Raw genomic sequence first — 17,184 nt, forward strand, 5'->3', positions numbered from 1 at the left:
CTCTCAGAAATTTTACTGCTTTAGTTGGGTGCTGGGACCTTTAGTCTCAGCCAACACTCAGGAGGCAGAGACAGGAGGATCTCCATGAGTTCAAGGCCAGCCTGGTCTCACAGAGTGAATTCCAGGACAGCCAGAGCTACACAGAGTAACACTGTCTCAAAACAACAGAGAGTTCTCCAGCCATCAGCTCGATCTAGTTCTGGAACATTCCTTGGAGGAAACCCTGACTGCGTGAGCTTTCTCTGTGCCTGGTCTCCAGCCCTCTTACACCCACCACCCACTTTACATCCTTGGACATCTCCCACCACGGAGGCCACACAGTGTGTCTTTTTATGCCTGGTTCTCTCAGGGAGCACCATGTGGGACATGCTCTCTTCAAGGTTGAGTAATACTCCTCATGTGCCCCAGGCTGTGGTGAGTCACTCCAGTATGGCAGCCTGTGCCTGTCTGCTTCCTGTTTGACCATCCATGTTGACCCTCCAGGGCAGGAGCTGCTGGGTGTAGCAGGTAACTGTCGAAGATACCTGTGGCTCAAATTTGAAAGAGCTCTGCCAGGGGACTGTTTAATTAATGAGATAGAATATCTCCTCAAACTTCCCAATCCAACACACATAGGCTGTGCCAATGAATTGCATCCCCCCAAATCAGCTCCCATCCTCACCCCAGAACCTCCAGGCATGACCTTATTGGGAGACCAGGTGATGGCGGTGTAATTAACTTGAGTGAGGTCATGTTGGGGCAGAGTGGGCACTATGCCAATACCAAGTGTCCTTTTGAGAAAAGGAAAGTTAACACAGGCCTGGGCTTCGTGACAACAGAGGCAGAAACTGTACTGCAGGCCTGTGGGCCAAGGACAGTCATGGGCTGCCAGAGTCCAGGATACAATCCCAAGGCCTGGGGGAGGGGCACTGAGGCCAGACCCCCCACTTATCAACTGAGGAAGAATTACATCCATTTGAGATTTGTTTTGTGGCAATGTCTCATGTAGCCAAGGCTAGCCTGGAATTCACTGTGTAGTCAAGGATAACCTTGATCCTCCTGCCTCCACGTCCCCAGTACTAGGTGGGGGTGTCCCCATGCCCAGATATCTCTCTGTCTCTCTGTCTCTCTGTCTCTCTCTCTCTTTCCGCTCTATCTGTATGTATACTCACATGCAGAAGAGGGATTCAGAGCCAGGCAGTGGTGGTGCATGTCTGTAATCCCAGCACTCTGGGAGGCAGAGGCAGGCAGATTTCTGAGTTTGAGGCTAGCCTGGTCTACAGAGTGAGTTCCAGGACAGCCAGGGCTATACAGAGAAACCCTGTCTCAGAAAAAAAAACAAATCCAAAAAAAAAATGAAAGAAGAAAGAAAGGAAGGAAGGAAGGAAGGAAGGAAGGAAGGAAGAAAGAAAGAAAGAAAGAAAGAAAGAAAGAAAGAAAGAAAGAAAGAAAGAAAGAAAGAAAGAAAGAAAGAAAGAAAGAAGAGGGCATCAGATCCCATTATAGATGGCGGTGAGCCACCAGCCAGTGCTCCTAACCACTGAACCATCCCTCCATTTCCGTTGTTGATTCTCTTTTAAGCCACCTACTTTGTGACACTCTAGAATCTAGAAGACACACAGAGCCTCAGGTGTCCACTGACCCCTGCACCCTGCTTCACCCACCACATACCTGGGGATCCCTGAAAAAGTAGCATTTTACAGTGGTTTGGTCTTTTTTTATTTTTATTTTTTTATACTTTTTTATTTTTATTTTTTTATTCTTTTTTTATTTTTCAGAAATCCTGTTCGGATTTCTGAGTTCGAGGCCAGCCTGGTCTACAGAGTGAGTTCCAGGACAGCCAGAGCTACACTGAAAAACCCTGTCTCAAAAAACAAAACAAGACAAAACAAAACAAAAATCCGCCTGCCTCTGCCTCCTCCCAAGTGCTGGGATTACAGGCCTGAGCCACCACCGCCTGGCCTTCTTCTTCTTCTTTTTTTAAGATTTATTTATTCGTTTTACATATGTGAGTACGCTGTCACTATCTTCAGAGTGACACACCAGAAGAGGGCATCAGATCTCATTACAGACGGCTGTGTGAGTCACCATGTGGTTGCTGGGAATTGAAGTCGGGACCTCTGGAAGAGCAGTCAGTGCTCTTAACCTCTGAGCCATCTCTCCAGCCCTGGTCTTCATTTCTTCGGTTTTTGTTTTGGTTTGGGGGGATTGTTTTCATTTTTGTTTTTGTTTTTGAGACAGGGTTTCTCTGTATAGCCCTGGCTGTCCTGAAACTCACTCTGTAGAACACGCTGGCCTCGAACTCAGAAATCCACCTACCTCTGCCTCCCAACTGCTGGGATAAAAAGTGTGTGCCACTACCGCCTGGCAAAACAAAAATTATTAAGGGAGAGATTTGGAGGTAGGGGCAGCAGGTGGTCTTTAAAATAAACAGGTGAGCAAGAACTTACTGGGAGCTCTGGGGACTGAGCCCCAGAGGAGAGCCCAGCTTGTGCAGGAGCCCTGGGGCAGGGTGGACCCTGGGGTAGGGCAAGGAAGGAAGCAGTGAGGCCAAATAGACAGAGGGACAGAACACCGGAGTTCAGTCAGGGCCGGGGGGCTTCGGGAAGGCTGTGCGCGGAGCGGAGGAGGGAGAAGGGGAGGACGGGCGGGGCTCCCCAGGTGGCCAAGACTGGACGCAGCACCCACAGTCTGGGGCCTCCCCCTGTTGTTCGCGGGTCCCCGGGGAGGGCGCGGCTGGCCCTGGCGAGCGGTTTCACCTTCCTCCAGGCGGCTCGGGTTCCCGGATCCGCTTACGCCCCGCTCCGCTGCCGCGGGCCTCAGGCGGGAGGCTCAGGACGCGGCGGACCTCGCGCGCCATGGACAGTGCTGCGCCCCGCGAGCCCGGGGCCACCGAGCCCCTCACCCGTGCGCGCCCGCGCCTAGTGTTCCGCACGCAGCTGGCGCATGGCAGCCCGACCGGCAGGATCGAGGGCTTCACCAATGTCCGCGAACTCTACGCCAAGATCGCCGAGGCCTTCGGCATCGCGCCTACCGAGGTGAGGGCGGACCACGGACACTACCCGGGACTACGTCTGCACGCCACGCAAAAGACCAGACCCTGGGGTGGGGTTCCCTTATCCGCCGAGGACCCGACCCAGCTGTCAGGAGCGCATGAGTGACTGACAACTGGCAATCAGCTTAGTGAGTAGAGCGGTCACCTAGGGTCTGGAAAGCCAAGTTCCATCCTCTACACAGGATAAAGTCTGTTATTCCAATACTGGGAAGGTAGAGGCAGGAGGATTGGGAGTTCAAAGTTGGTCATCCTCAGATACATAGTAAACTCAAAGGTCAGCCTGAGCTACACGAGGCCTTATATAAAATAAAATTACTTTTAATTTCTTTAATTCAATTATTTCTATTATTCCCTTTTAGTTGTCTGTTTTCTTTCTTTTAATTTTGTTTTTCTGAGGCAGGGTCTCACCAAGTAATCCTGGTCTGTCTGGAACTCTCTTTGTAGACCAATCTGGCTTCAAATTTACAGAGATCCACCTGCCTCAGCCTCTAGAGTGCTGGGATTAAAGGTGTGGGTCCCCGCTTAGTGTGGGTTTGATTTATTATATGTGGGGCACCAGGGTACACGGTCGAGGTTGGGCAGCAGTTTGTAGTACTTGGGAACCAAACAGGCTGGCAGACTGGCCACAAGCCCTTCCCTCCTTCCCTCCGGACACCAGCCTTCTCATCCGTTTTCATTCCATTGTTTGTTCGTTTAATTAAGATAATATCTCACTTTGTAGCTCATGCTGGCCTGAAATTCATTCTGTAACCCACACTTGCAGCATTTCCCTTGCCTCCACTTCCTAACTTCTGGGCTTATATTCCTGATCCAGGATGCTTGGCTTTTTTATTTTGGGGAACCCTGAGACTCTCAGTCATCCTCCTGTCTCAGCCTCCTAAGTGCTAGGATGACAGACCCAAAGCAAAGCCCACTTGGTTACCTAACTGCCCACTGGGCTGGCAGAGGCTGTGGGCAGCTGCAGGCCACAGGTGCTTCTGGCCTCCAGAGGGCGCTCGCAGAGACGGTCTACCTCAGAAGGGTGTGCACGGAATCGACTTTTGTCCATGGCTGAATCTGGGTCCCTCTCTTATCCAAACAGATCCTATTCTGCACCCTCAACAGTCACAAAGTGGACATGCAGAAGTTGCTGGGGGGACAGATTGGGCTGGAAGACTTCATCTTTGCACACGTGCGTGGAGAGACCAAAGAAGTGGAGGTCACCAAAACGGAGGACGCCCTAGGACTGACCATCACAGACAACGGGGCCGGATACGCCTTCATCAAGGTGCGCGTGGGGGTGTGAACTGATGATTAATGGCCTTATGTAGACCTAAAACGACTCTGGGGACCCCAGGGAGGGTGGCCCCGGGCAGACGAATTACAAGTGACTGTAATTTCCCACAGAGAATCAAAGAAGGCAGCATTATCAACAGGATTGAGGCAGTGTGTGTGGGGGATAGCATCGAGGCCATCAATGACCACTCTATTGTGGGTTGCCGGCACTACGAGGTGGCCAAAATGCTACGGGAGCTGCCGAAGTCTCAGCCCTTCACCCTGCGTCTGGTGCAGCCCCGGAGAGCCTTCGGTAGGGACTGCTGGGCCCCCAGTCTTGCCTCAGGAAAATGAGAAGCAGGAAATGGTATTCCGACTCATTTTCTCATCGTCCTCAAACTCAGTATGTCCTCCAGGATGACCTTGAAACTTCTCATCCTGGGACCCAGGGATGAGAAAGGAGGGTTGCTTCTAGAAAACTTTCTCAAACTTGGCAATGTGAGCACCCTTTTGGGGTGCTTTCTATGGGGTGTCCCGGGCTCTTCAGGGCACTGAGCAGTGTTCTTTACCTCCAATCACTTTGTCAGGAGCTCCTCAAGGTGGGACAGCCGCACATGTCCCCAGACATCACTCAGGATCTCTGAGAGAAAGAATAGTATACACCTCCAGGACTCCAACCCTGGCCACACCCTCACTGGAAGAGTCTAAGCAGGGCTGCACCCCCTCACCACGCCCCCAGCTCCTTCACTGAGGATCTAGGCGGAGCTTCACTTTGACCACACCCACAACTGTCACTAGGGACTCTGCCTGACCACGCCCCTATCTCCTCACGGGGGGGGGGGGGGGCTTCTAAGTGGGGCTTCACGCTGACCACGCCCCAAGCCCCTCACTGGGTGGTTTTGGGTGGGGCTCTACCCCACCACCACCACGCCTCCAGCCCCATAATCCTTCAACAGCTCTCTGGAGATTAAGGCATGCCAACCTTAAATTCAAGGTCAGCCTGGGTTACAGAGGAAGACCCTGTTGGCAAAAGAAAACAAACACGAAAAACAGTCCACACAAAACAGAGCACATCTGTCGCCGCTTTGTCCCTTCAGATATGATTGGCCAGAGGAGCAAGAGCAGCAAGTGTCCCATGGAAGCTAAAGTGAGCAGCGGGAGGGAGACCCTGCGCCTGCGTTCGGGGGGCGCTGCCACTGTGGAGGAGGCGGTGAGTGACAGTGCTAATAGCGATCAGACCTGTCATCCCAGCATTCAGGAGGGTGAGGCAGGAGGATGGTCACAAGTTCAAGAATCAAAAAGACAGAGCCTGTTCTCAGACCCGCAGTTTCCCAGCTTGTGCGGTGGGTACCAGCTGGAGAATGGGACAAGAGGAAGAGTTCCAGACCGCAGAGTCGGAAGCCGGAGGGACTGACGCGACCCCTGACTTATTATTTTTGATTTTTTTTGCACTTGTGTGTATACATACAGAGGTCAAAGGTTAATATCTGTGTCTTCCTTACTCCCCAACTTTTTGTTTGTTTGTTTGTTTGTTTTGGTTTTGTTCGAGACAGGGCTTTTCTGTGTAGCCCTGGTTGTCCTGGAACTCACTCTGTAGACCAGGCTGGCCTCGAACTCAGAAATCTGCCTGCCTCTGCCTCCCAAGTGCTGGGATTACAGGCGTGCGCCGCCACTGCCCGCCCGGCTGGGATTTTTCAAGTGTGTTCAAGTACATCCATCGCTCCTCTCATCTCCTTACTGCTCCCACCCAGACCTCCACTCCTCTTCTTACCTCTATAATGACACATGGTCTGCGGCAGAGCACAGACCATCGGCTACACCACTGAAGAAAGTGTCTCCTATGCCTTTAGCTATCACTCCTGGAGGCGGGTCACACAGCCCCTTCCCACTATCAATCAGGAAGGCATCATCCCCAGCAACCACAACCCTGTCAATTCTCAGAGGTGGGGTCCCCGCAGGCCCTACCCCTAGCAACCACTAATAGTCTATCAATCTTGGGGCGGAGCCTCCAGCCTGTCACTCACCCACTGGGCCATTCACTGTTCCGCAGCCCAGCGATGTGGAAGCGGCAGCAGCGCGCAGGGTGGACGACCTGCTGGAGAGCTACATGGGCATCCGAGACCCCGAGCTGGGTAAGCGGCGCGGGTAAGCGCGGGGTCCCCAGCACGGGAGGGTGGTGGTAGGCGGAAGCATGCGCCCGAGCTCACAGCCAGTCTGCCTGTCTTCCCTGTCCCTCCGTCTGCCCGTCCATTCCGTTTGCTTGTCCATCCGGTCCCTCTGTCCATCCGGTCCCTCTGTCCATCCGGTCCCTCTGTCCGTCCGGTCCTGCAGCAGCCGCGGTGGTGGAGACTGCTCGGAGCTCGGCAGGAGCCCAGGCCTTTGCACGCGGCCTGGACGCCGTTCTGGGCGAGTTCGCCTTTCCAGACGAGTTCGTGGTGGAGGTGTGGGCAGCCATCGGCGAGGCCCACGACGCTTGTGGCTAGCGTGTGTGGGAGTCTCCAGTCCTGGGCCCAGCCCCCTGCCCCAGCGCCACTCTAGAACCCAGGACAGCCCTGAGACACGGCCCGCCACCAGAACCCAACCCAGTTCTGAGACCCAGGCCCACCCTGAGGCTCAGCTTGGTTCTAGCACCCAGTTCAGCTCTAAGACCCAGTCAGAATCCCATCCCAGTTCTGGAACTCAAGTTAGCCCCGAGGCCCATTCCGGCTCCAGAACCAACATTGAAGTCCAGCCTAGCTCTAGAACCCGACCCAGTTCTTTGACCCAGGACCACCCTGAGGCCCAGTGTGGTTCTAGCACCCAGTCAGAATCCCACCTTAATTCTGGAACCCAGGTTAACCCCAAGGCCAGGTCCTGCTCTAGAACCAAAAGTGATGTCCTGCACAGCTCTATAACCCAATCCAGTTCTGTGATCCAGACCCATCCCAAGGCCCAGCCTGATTCTAGCACCCAGCTCAGCTCTGAGACCCAGCTGGAATCCCTGGTCAGGCCTGAACTCCAGTTCTGCTCTAAAACCAAAATTGAAGCCCAGGGCAGCTCTGGAACCCAGCCCAGCTCTGTGACCCAGGCCCACCCCAAGGCCCAACTTGGCTCTGTAACCCTGGTTGTCTCTGAAGTCCAGCCAGCCTTTGGATCCCAGCCTAGTCCTGGGGTATGGTCTGACTCCATCACACAGCTAGGCCCTGAGGCTCAGGCTGTCTCTGGAACCCAAAGCAGCCCCAGGTCTGAGGCTTGTTCTAGAACTCATCTTGAGTCTGACTGCCAACCCATCCCTAGAACCCAGGCTGGCTCTGAGGTCCAGCCAGGCTTTGAGGCCACACCCCATTCTGGAGCCTGGGGGAATTCTGAAGCCCAGGCCCAACATAGAACCCAAGCCAGCCCTCAGGTCAACTTCTGCCCAGAGACCAAGTCCACTTTTAGAACACAGTCAGGCTCCGAGGTTGGGCTTGGTTCTAGAACACAGACTCACCCAGATAGGAAGCCATGTTCTAGAATCCAGCTAGACACTGGAACCCACCCTGATGCTGCAGCCCAGGTCATGGCTGACCCTCAGCCTTCCAGAATGCAGCCAAGCACTGTCCTACAGCCACACTCTGGAACCAAGACAAATGTTAGGATGCACTTGGGCTCAGAGCACCATGCCAGCTGCCAGGCTCAGAAGCCGGGTTCTGAGAGCCGGCCCGAGTATGAGACAGCTGCCACCATGACTGATACTTGGAGTGGTTCAGGAGGAACGGCTAGCTTGGGACCCCAAGCAAGGTCCAGCAAGCCACTGACTGACAGAACCCAAGCAGGCTCCAGTAGCCAGCCATCTTCCTCAGCTCTGCCTAGTGCAGGCACCCAGAGCCACACTGCTGCCGGGTCCAAACTCAAGCCTCAGCCCTGCTCTCCAGCATGGCTGCCTGCCAGCGCCTCCCAATGCCCTGCTCCCCAAGCTATCCCCGGTGATGAGTCCGACTCTGAGGCCCAGCCAAGGGGCAGGAGCAGAACGGCTCTGAGAGCAGAGCCCCATTCCCAAATGCCATGCACTCCCGAAACGAGGCCCAGATCCGGGATGTCTCCAGGCACCAACCCCACCCCACCCAGAAGATTGTGTGAGGGCTCCAGGGCACAGTTGGACTCTGGGACCCAGACCGACTTCCAGGCCGGGCTTAGCTCCGGAGCCCACGCAGGTTGGGCTAGACATCGAAGGTCCCAGCTACCATCACTGGCAGAGAAGGAGCGCAGCTCCAGGTCCCTATCTAGTTCTGGAGGCAGAACACAGCACCTGGTGACAGCTGGAGTCAGCTGTGTCCCCCAGCAGGACACAGGACAATGGCTTGGCTCTGCAGCCCATGTGGCCTCGAGAACTCAATTCAGTCCTCAGGTTCCATCACGGACTGGAACCCAGCTGAGCGCTGTGAAGGATTCCAGTTCCAGAACCCGGCCAGGCCCCAGCCCCAGCCCCAGACCTGGAGCATGCCCCCTCAGCTCTAGAGACAGTCGCTGCCCACAGACCCCTGGCCTTGAGCCTATAAAGGAGCCTGAGCCCCTGGCTGGACCTCAGTCTCCAAGTCCACTGACCCTCAGAGTCTCCACCCCTGCCCCCAGCAAGGTCACTGGGCCTTGGCCTCAGGACGGAACTCAGGCCACTCCGGGGCCCCAGGCCAGGCACCCCACCCTCCTGGGTCCTGAGTCACCAGTCCCAGACACCCCCCAGAAGCCAGCCCTTTTCCCCAAGCCCCAGCTGGGATACCAGAAGCCCAGCCCCACCCCCATATATGTCACTCCTAGCTCCTCCCCTGGGTCTGGGTCCTTCCCCCACTCCAGTCTGTGACCTGCCATCCCAGCAGGAATATAGGATGGTAGAAACTGAGGCTCTGGTTTCAGGAGTCTGGCTGGGAATCCCAAAGCCCCTCTAAGAGAATCCAGCCACAGAAGACACAGGTTGGGAAGCTCTTGGAAACCTTGGTGGGGAATAAAGGAGCCGGCATCTCCACAGCTGACAGTCTTCCCTTGACTGTGGTTTTCTTGGAGCTGCAGGGGCCGGGGGTGAGGGGGGTGGGGGCGGGGAGGGAGCTGATTGGACTCAGGGATGCTTGCCTAAGCGCTCCAGAACCTAGACATTCAACCATTTATTGAGCATGTGTGTTGGACAGTCATGGAGGAAGGGGGCTCAGTAAACACTGGAGAGGTTGGTGAACCCAGACCCAGCTATGGGGACCAGAGTGGGTGCTTCCAACACTCAACATCTTTTTTTTTTTAAATGAGCCAAATTTTTATTTATTTCTTGCATTTGAACACTCAACATCTTGAACCTGGAGGAATGTGAGAAGCCCCGTGTCTCAGACATTAGCAAGGTAGGCGACTCCTCCAGCACCCCAGGTTCTCCCTGTGGAATCCTTGATTCCTGCTAGGGGCCTCCCACAAGTGCCCCCAGCCTCCTAGCTGACAGGGAATGGGGAGAGGGCCAGGGAGGACTTCCCTAGCATTGAGAGCTATCTTTGCAGTTCACAGGAGTCAGCCCCCTGTTGTAGCTCCATCCTTAGTCCACCAAGCACCCAGGCTCCTGGGACAGGGCACAGGTCAACAGCAGTCACCAAGGACCCCAGGTTTAAGTGGCATCATCCTTCAGGGTCCACTGAGCATGGCCTGGGCTGGGGGCGGGCGTAAGGACACAGCCGGGAGCCGTGAACTGAGCCGTGGATGCAGGCGGCGAAGCACGGACCGGCGAAAGAGGATGTAGACCCAGGGGTCCAAGATCTGGTTCCACGTGGCCACACGAAGGTAGATTAGCAGCTGATGCTCGGTGGCCCGTGACAGCTGCCCGGAGGGACTCATGACAGGCGGCATCTGCAGCAAGGTCTGAATGATAAAGACCTGCAGGAGTGAGTGGAGGGTTATGCTGTGTGACCTTGGAGCAGTGGGGCAACATCTGAGCTGCAGCTGCCGCTGCTGCTGCTGGGCCCAGGAAGGAGCCGGCTTTGAGCTTACGTCCTATTTGGACTGAGGTTTAGAAAGCAAACTTGGACTTACTGGCAGCAATCTACCCTAAGCTAGTCTCCAATATTCTCCTTTTTGTTTTTTTATTTTTTTCCAAGACAGGGTTTCTCTGTATAGCCCTGGCTATCCTGGAGCTCTTTCTGTAAACCAGGCTGGCCTCAAACTCAGAACTCGGAAATCTGCCTGCCTCTGCCTCCCAGAGTTCTGGGATTACAGGCATGCGCCAACACCACCTGGCAAATGTTTGCTGAAGGAACAAGGCAAAACAAAATAAAACAAAAACCTGTGCCCACGTTAAAGTCCTATTAGCTGGACTCCATCCTCCCAGGAGGACATCTATACAAGCCTGGAGTCTGTATGGTGCCAGGGGAAGCCAGCCATTCTGTCTAGAATGCTTTCCCCAGCATTGTCTAGCAGGTGAATTCCTATTCATCCTTCAAAGCCCTATTCCAGAACACACAACCCCAGAAAGTTTTCCTGTTACATCCTGCAGATCCTAAAAGCCCCAGAGGTCTGAACCCCGGGATTACCCTTCTCCTGAGACACAACTAACGGTCTTCATGTTGCTGGGGGTGGGGTGGGGTGGGATGTCCAATGTCGGGACTCACCAGCAAGGGCATCCAGCACACGGTGGCCACCACCATGATGCCCACGAGCTGAACCATCATCTCCACCTCACAGTCCCGCGGGCGCTGCGTGGCCTCCCGCGTGTGGTAGACGCGGCAGAGCGTGGCCACGCTCACGGTGTTGAGCAAGAGAGATAGCCCCACGGACGCGCTGCCTAGAAGCGCGAACATGAGCCCGAAGGCCACGTCACCGCGCTGCGCCCCGAGCGTCAGGAAGCACCAGGAGCCGGGGTACTGCACACTGTAGCGGCCAAGCCCCAGCAGTGGCAGCAGCCCGAGCGCCCCGGCCACCACCCACACCAGGCCCACGGTGGTCCAGGAGCGTTGCGACGTAGCCGCAGGTCGTGAGAAGGGCCGTGTGATGCCCACGAAGCGCTCGGCGGCCATGGTGGCCCCCAGGAGCAGGGGACACAGCCCGAAGAACACCATGGCCACGCCCATGAAGTGGCACAGGCGGCAGCCGGGGTCAGTGACTCGCCAGTCCAACAAGGTGGCGTGCTGCGACGCCACAACAGCGCCGGTGACTAGCAGCCCCAGGAAGTCGGTGAGAACGAGGCCGCACAGCAGAGCGAGGAAGGAGGAACGGGGTCCCGCGCCGGGCCGCGCCCCGGCTAGCACACTCAGCGCCAGCAGGTTGGACCCCAGGCCCAGCGCGCAGAAGGACACAGCAAACCAAGGCGACGCGATGGCACGCCGCTCCTGCAGGGTAATGTTCACCGGGCGGAAGCAGGCCCCCAGCGAGGTGCCATTGGGCCACATGGCTCCTGAGCCTGACATGGCGAGGGGGTTAGCACCCCATCAGACGCAGGTGGCCTTGACGTTGGGCTGGCCCTGTCTCCCAGGTGCACCTGGAAGACAAGGTGGGCTGGTCAGCGGGGCTCGAGTGCTTGTGGAGAACTCCTACAGAGACTTCAATGCCCCAGAAACAAAATACCCTTTCTTTGAGGCAGCCTTTGACTGCCTGACGACTGGTGGTCCCGCAGCTGCTTCTGACCCCATGAAGTGGCCCAGCCAGGTCTGGAGCTCTAAAAAGTAGTCCTGCCTCAACCTCCGGAGGAGCTGAAATGACAGAGATGTGTTCTGACACCCTGCACCCCAGCTTGGAGTTCCAGTCCTTGTACTCACTGTGTGGCCTCAGTTTCCCTATCTGTCATCTATCTAGCCCGTGAGGTTGTGGAGACACTCGATCTTGCTAGGGTTTGGTACCTGCCCCGGCGCTCCTATTGGACTGGTGTGGGATGTTCCTCCTCTCCCCTGACGTCACTTTTATAATAAGAAACGGGCCCAAAAGTTCCTGCTCCATTTTGGGAATGAAAAAACAGCCCGATGGCAACGTGTCCCTAGGGAGGTCTCCAGCAGAGACAGAGGTGGGGGGAGTGCAGGACAAACATCCCAAAACTGAGGCTGGACATGGGGTCGTCTAAAAGTGAGACTTCAACAACTGAATCCTTCGTAGTACAAGGAAGGCTGAGGCAGGAGAATTACTGCGAGTTTATGGTACACAGGGAAAGAGGGAGAGAGACAGAGACAGAGACAGACACAGACACAGAGAGACAGGGAGGGAGGGAGGGAGAGAAAGAGAGAGAGAGAAGAAAAAGAAAAAAAAAAGCAGGGCGGTGGTGGCGCACGCCTTTAATCCCAGCCCTTGGGAGGCAGAGGCAGGAGGATTTCTGGGTTCGAGGTCAGCCTGGTCTACAAAGTGAGTTCCAGGACAGCCAGGGCTACACAGAGGAACCCTGTCTCGAAAAACTAAAAAGAAAAAAAAGAAAAAGGAGAAAAAAAGAAAAAGACAAGACTCAGGCCAGAGACCAGAGCCTGGCAGTAGCATTCACCTGTCACCCAGTGTCCCTTGCAGTCCAACAAGGCAGCGTGCTGCAACGCCACAACAGCACAGCCAGTAATCCATGCTGATCCTCCCTGCCTCAGATTCTTGGTGTGAACCATGCTTGGCCTTTTTATTTAGTTTTTTTTTTAATTTACATCATTTATGCATGGGGGTATTTATGCAAGGGCGCACGTACTGGGAGTTAGTTCTCACCTTTCACTGCGCGGGTCTTGGGAGATTGAACTCAGACTTAGCAGCAATCGCCTTTACCTGCTGAGCCACATCACCAGTCCTTGGCTTTCTTCTTCCTCCCCACCGCCAGACCCCTCTTCCCTCTCTCTGAGCGTCAGGGTTTTAGCAGTTGGTCCCAAGGTTCGCGATGCTTCTTCTATCCTTGTCCCCATTTCCCCACAGAAAGAAGCCTCAGTTTTTCCTCTGATAAAGACAGCCGATGCTGAGAACAGTTATTTCTTGTGCCTGCCTCTGGCACACACAGTAGGTGTTTAATTTATGCAACCCAGAATGCTCCATGCAGGTCTAACCGGCCTAGAAGGCATTACTTCCATGTTCCCCTTATTTTTGTTTGTTTTGTTTTTTGTTTTGTTTTGTTTTGTTGTTTGGATTTGGTTTTTCCGAGACAGGGTTTCTCTGTGTAGCCCTGGCTGTCCTGGAACTCACTCTGTAGACCAGGCTGGCCTCGAACTCAGAAATCCGTCTGCCTCTGCCTCCCAAGTGCTAGGATTAAAAGCGTGCGCCACCACCGCCTGTCATGTTCCCCTTATAAGGCCTTTACTACTGGCCGCTGCCTGGCTGGGCCTGCACCATCCAGAGGAGGATCCAGGGGGGAAAACTGAGGCTCAGGGGTGAGGGCAGGGTGGGCGGCCAGACGGATGGTATCCCCCTGGCTCTGATGTGCTATGCGTATCTTTGAGTTTCTGTGCCAGGGCAGACACTCCCTTTTCCACGGGGGCTTCATCAGCAGTGGCCCCTACTCTGTCCGGTCCCTGGCCCAGCCTCACCAAGGACACCAGGTCCCTCACACTGGCTGTGCCAGGGAAAGACCAAGCACCAGGGATGGATGGGTTTCCAGTCCCTCCCTTCCCCCCCCCCCAGGTTCAAGTGAGAAGGGCGAGCTCAGGTTCCTTAGGGAGCGCTGGGGCAGGCCTGGCAGCCTCCCACTGGCCAGCAGCCCACGCTGTGCGCTCTCAGGAGAATTACTTGGCATCTCTGCACCCCACCAGGTTCCACAGCTTTGGAGCAGGGAGCTTTGGGCCTGGGAATTTCAAGGCTCAGGAACTCTGTCCTCATGCAGATTCTGACTATGTAGACCAGGCTGGCCTGGAACTCACTGAGATCCATCTGTCCCCAGCTTCTGCTGGGGTGACAGGCACGGGCCACCACACTCCAGTTTTGGACACCAGGGAGCTGAAGGATTCTGACGCCCTCCCACTCTGAGTCACCGGGATGTGGGGTAGTCCTGCGTTCCTGAGCCACAGCCCCACTGTCGGGGTGGTCGGCAGCCGCATTCTGTCTGGGATGGGGCCTCATCCTTGTATATGTGTGTCCTGGGACACTGGTCCCCATTCCTTGAGGCCCAGGCTGGGTGGCTGAGTTCCAGCCTTGGTGGAATGTGGTGTGTGGCTGGGCTCTGCCGGCGAGGCCCCTCCTCCTCCTCGCTCCTCCATCTCCAACAAGCCTCCTCACAGGCCTCAGAGCAGCCTGGGCTCTTCCACACACCTCCATCGCACATGGCTACCCTACACAGCCTCAGTTTCCTCTGTGTAATGAATCTGCCTCCCCTGGTGGCTTTCTGCTTATGAGCTCCTGAGGCTGAGCCTCGGCTCGAGCTGCGCCCAGTAGGGCTGCCCTGCCAACACCCCGAGCACCCAGTGTGCATGCCCCCCAACCCCAGACTCTCAGGTTCACCGCATGCTGGCCCTCCCACAGCCTGCTTCCTGTTTGTGCCTAGCTCCAGGGTGCAGGTGTCTTCTTGTGGCAGGGGCTGGGAGGAGGGGCCACCTAGGCCTGTTTCCGGGTATGTCGGATGGATGCCCCTCTCTGGGTAGGACATGTGCCAGAGATGAGGCTGAAGCTCTGAGCGGAGCCTATGTGAGTACAACCACCAAGCCACACACAGCAGTCCCCCCAGTTCCTTCCATTCCATAGCACCCCAACTTCACTGCTGCCACAGCATCTAACCTCGCCCAGACACAGCGAACCAGTATACCCACGTGCCACCAGGCAAACTGCACTTGCCCAGGCTAGACCACTGGAGTAGAGGTCACACCCCAGGATCCCCTTCAGGGAACTTGGGTACCTGGCCGCTATCACCACAGCCCTGTGGACAGGCCACAGCAGAGTGGTTAGTGGATCTGGGCTCTCCAGGCACTGAGGAGGTTTACCTGGGCACAGTAGTATAAAGTCACATTAGGGGGGCGCAGGACTCACCTATGTGGTCTGTACCCAGGTGTCTTCTGCAGTGTTCCAGGCCAGGCAGAGAAAGCAGGCAGGGGAGTCCCCTGGGGAAACCAAGTCACTTCGGCTGAGGGAAGCCTCAACAGAAGCCCTGGGGCCACGGGTACAGCAGGAGTGCTGGGGACCGTCAGGCGCCCAGGGATGGGACTGTGAGGCTGTTTCCCGTCCCGCCCTGTCTCCATCTGTCTTTCTGCCTCTCTCACGAGCCCCACCTCCTGGGCTGGCCTCGTCTCTCCACTGGTGACTCTCGCTGCTAGGGTGGGAACCAGTCAGGGCACAAGGGTGACGGAGAAGAGACATCAGTTGTTGACAGTCTGGGGACCTAGAGGCCCCATGTGGGACGAGCTGAGAAGCCAGATGGGGCTGGTTCCGGCACAGCAGCCGCTAGCTAACCCTGGCCATGGCTGGCCAGATGCCTTCCAGGGGTCTTGGGGCAGCAAGGCCAGCTCCAGCCTGACTGCTAAGGTCAAGAGCTGGGGGGTGGGGGTGGGGAGAGGGCTGTGGTGGGGGAGGGGTGCAATGGGGAAGGCTTGAGGGGTGGGGGGAATCTAGGGGGCAAGGGTGACCTTGGGCCTCTTTGGCCCTGACAGGTCCTGGTGGGGACCGGGATGCCTGGCCTGCCTGTGACCCAACTTCCCAGTTGCAGTCTGCCCAGGGTCAGCCAGACTCCTGTCAGCAGCAGGAAGCCCCTTGCCTGCTGCACCACCCCCACCCTTCCTGTCTCACACTCCTGAGGCTTCCCACTCCTCCCAACATTCAGTCCTGAACCCTGACTCGCCCTACCCTGGTGAGGACTTTTTTTTTTTTTTTTTTTTTTTGGTTTTTTGAGACAGGGTTTCTCTGTATAGCCCTGGCTGTCCTGGAACTCACTCTGTAGACCAGGCTGGCCTCGAACTCAGAAATCCACCTGCCTCTGCCTCCCAAGTGCTGGGATTACAGGTGTTTGCCACCACCGCCCTGCGGTGAGGACTTTTTATAGTTCCTCTGATTTCCTAGCTGGGCCTGCCCTGCCTATCCATCCCTAAGCTAGGGACAGAAATGGACACAGATCACCCCAGGTTTCTGTGCTCAGGGCTGCAAAGCAAATGTCCTTACCTTCTCAATGTTTGGCTAGTTATCAGTATTATGGGTGTACAGGGTATAAAGATTGGGGTTTTGTAGGATGAACAGGAGTTCTGGCAGGAATGTTTGGTGTGAGGGTGTGGAGCTGAGGTGGGAAGAGGATGATGCTATGCTCTTGATGTGCACAGGTTGGGGTGGGGGAACAGAGGCTGTTGTATGTCCTTCCTCCGTCCCTTGACCTGAGACAAGGACATGTCTGGTCTGGATAATCAGGCAATGACTAAAGGACATTCAACTTTGTTGTGTGGAGATGAGAGCTCAGAATGCATGGTGAAACTGAGGCAGAAATGTAATGTGATGCAGAGCCAGACACGACCGACCATCAGGTGTGGTCTGGGGCTGCAATTTCCTGGCTAAGGCTCCCAACCACAGTCAAGGATGGGAGGAGTTGGGCTCAAGGCTGCTGGGGTGCTGTGGGAGCAGAGGCTCAGGACATACCCCCTGTGGCTGTGGCTTCCTCCGAGCCTGGGGGCCAGGCGGTGGGGCCTATTCTTAGCCATTGACACAGCCAAAGGAAGGAAACGTTAGAGTGGGAGCTGGGGGCAGTTTCCGGGACTTCAGAGTCCGTGTGTGCATAGGGAGAGGTCTGAGCACAGGGTGCACATCCCCGCCTCACCATCTATGGCTCTCCAATGGCCAGGGCTGGTGGGACCCCTTCCACAGGGCAGGGCCTGCTCTCCAACTCTGGGCACCTTAGGATACCTTTACCTCCATGCCCCCAACCCCCCAGCTCTGCCTTTGCAAGATGGGACCCTACACATATGAGATGCCAGCAGACCGGGGAACTCATAGTGTAGCGGGGGAGGGGACGGACTCCTTGTAGCCCAGGGAGAGAAACTGAGGCCCAACATGCTATGTGCTGTGAA

At 55.9% G+C, this 17,184-nt stretch overlaps 2 protein-coding genes across 11 annotated transcripts; one reads left to right on the plus strand and one right to left on the minus strand.

Annotated features, from left to right (window-relative positions):
• Positions 1–2,047: 2,047 nt before the first annotated feature.
• On the plus strand, positions 2,048–9,271 carry Gipc3 (GIPC PDZ domain containing family member 3). Of its 4 annotated transcripts, none has more exons than XM_052165613.1 (7): positions 2,048–2,413; positions 2,749–3,017; positions 4,116–4,301; positions 4,421–4,601; positions 5,386–5,498; positions 6,339–6,433; positions 6,620–9,271. In XM_052165613.1, the coding sequence occupies exons 2-7, from the start codon at positions 2,838–2,840 to the stop codon at positions 9,102–9,104; spliced, it is 3,240 nt and encodes a 1,079-aa protein (XP_052021573.1). In that variant the 5' UTR covers positions 2,048–2,413; positions 2,749–2,837; the 3' UTR covers positions 9,105–9,271. The 4 variants fall into 4 exon arrangements, with proteins under 4 accessions (XP_052021573.1, XP_052021572.1, XP_052021571.1 ...); XM_052165612.1 differs by having other exon boundaries at positions 2,048–2,326; XM_052165611.1 differs by lacking the exon at positions 2,048–2,413 and having other exon boundaries at positions 2,569–3,017.
• A 234-nt stretch (positions 9,272–9,505) lies between these two features.
• On the minus strand, positions 9,506–15,569 carry Tbxa2r (thromboxane A2 receptor). 7 transcript variants are annotated; one of them, XM_052164897.1, is made up of 5 exons: positions 15,170–15,556; positions 12,935–13,109; positions 11,831–11,955; positions 10,879–11,744; positions 9,506–10,147 (listed from the first exon to the last, which is right to left on the minus strand). In XM_052164897.1, the coding sequence occupies exons 4-5, from the start codon at positions 11,671–11,673 to the stop codon at positions 9,899–9,901; spliced, it is 1,044 nt and encodes a 347-aa protein (XP_052020857.1). In that variant the 5' UTR covers positions 11,674–11,744; positions 11,831–11,955; positions 12,935–13,109; positions 15,170–15,556; the 3' UTR covers positions 9,506–9,898. The 7 variants fall into 7 exon arrangements, with proteins under 7 accessions (XP_052020857.1, XP_052020856.1, XP_052020854.1 ...); XM_052164896.1 differs by having other exon boundaries at positions 12,935–13,114; XM_052164894.1 differs by lacking the exon at positions 12,935–13,109.
• Positions 15,570–17,184: the final 1,615 nt, after the last annotated feature.

Source organism: Apodemus sylvaticus, chromosome 20 (genome assembly GCF_947179515.1).
Source record: "Apodemus sylvaticus chromosome 20, mApoSyl1.1, whole genome shotgun sequence".
NCBI lineage: Eukaryota > Metazoa > Chordata > Mammalia > Rodentia > Muridae > Apodemus > Apodemus sylvaticus.

What these genes read in the sequence shown, in the direction of transcription:
- Gipc3 (XM_052165613.1), top strand. Translation starts at nt 2,838, where the DNA reads ATGGACAGTGCTGCGCCCCGCGAGCCCGGGGCCACCGAGCCCCTCACC. An exon ending in GCAGCCCCGGAGAGCCTTCG is followed by an intron (nt 4,602 to 5,385) that starts GTAGGGACTGCT and finishes TTGTCCCTTCAG; the next exon opens with ATATGATTGGCCAGAGGAGC. An exon ending in CTGCCACTGTGGAGGAGGCG is followed by an intron (nt 5,499 to 6,338) that starts GTGAGTGACAGT and finishes ACTGTTCCGCAG; the next exon opens with CCCAGCGATGTGGAAGCGGC.
- Tbxa2r (XM_052164893.1), bottom strand. Translation starts at nt 11,673, where the DNA reads ATGTCAGGCTCAGGAGCCATGTGGCCCAATGGCACCTCGCTGGGGGCC. An exon ending in TGTGCTGGATGCCCTTGCTG is followed by an intron (nt 10,148 to 10,878) that starts GTGAGTCCCGAC and finishes TCACTCCTGCAG; the next exon opens with GTCTTTATCATTCAGACCTT.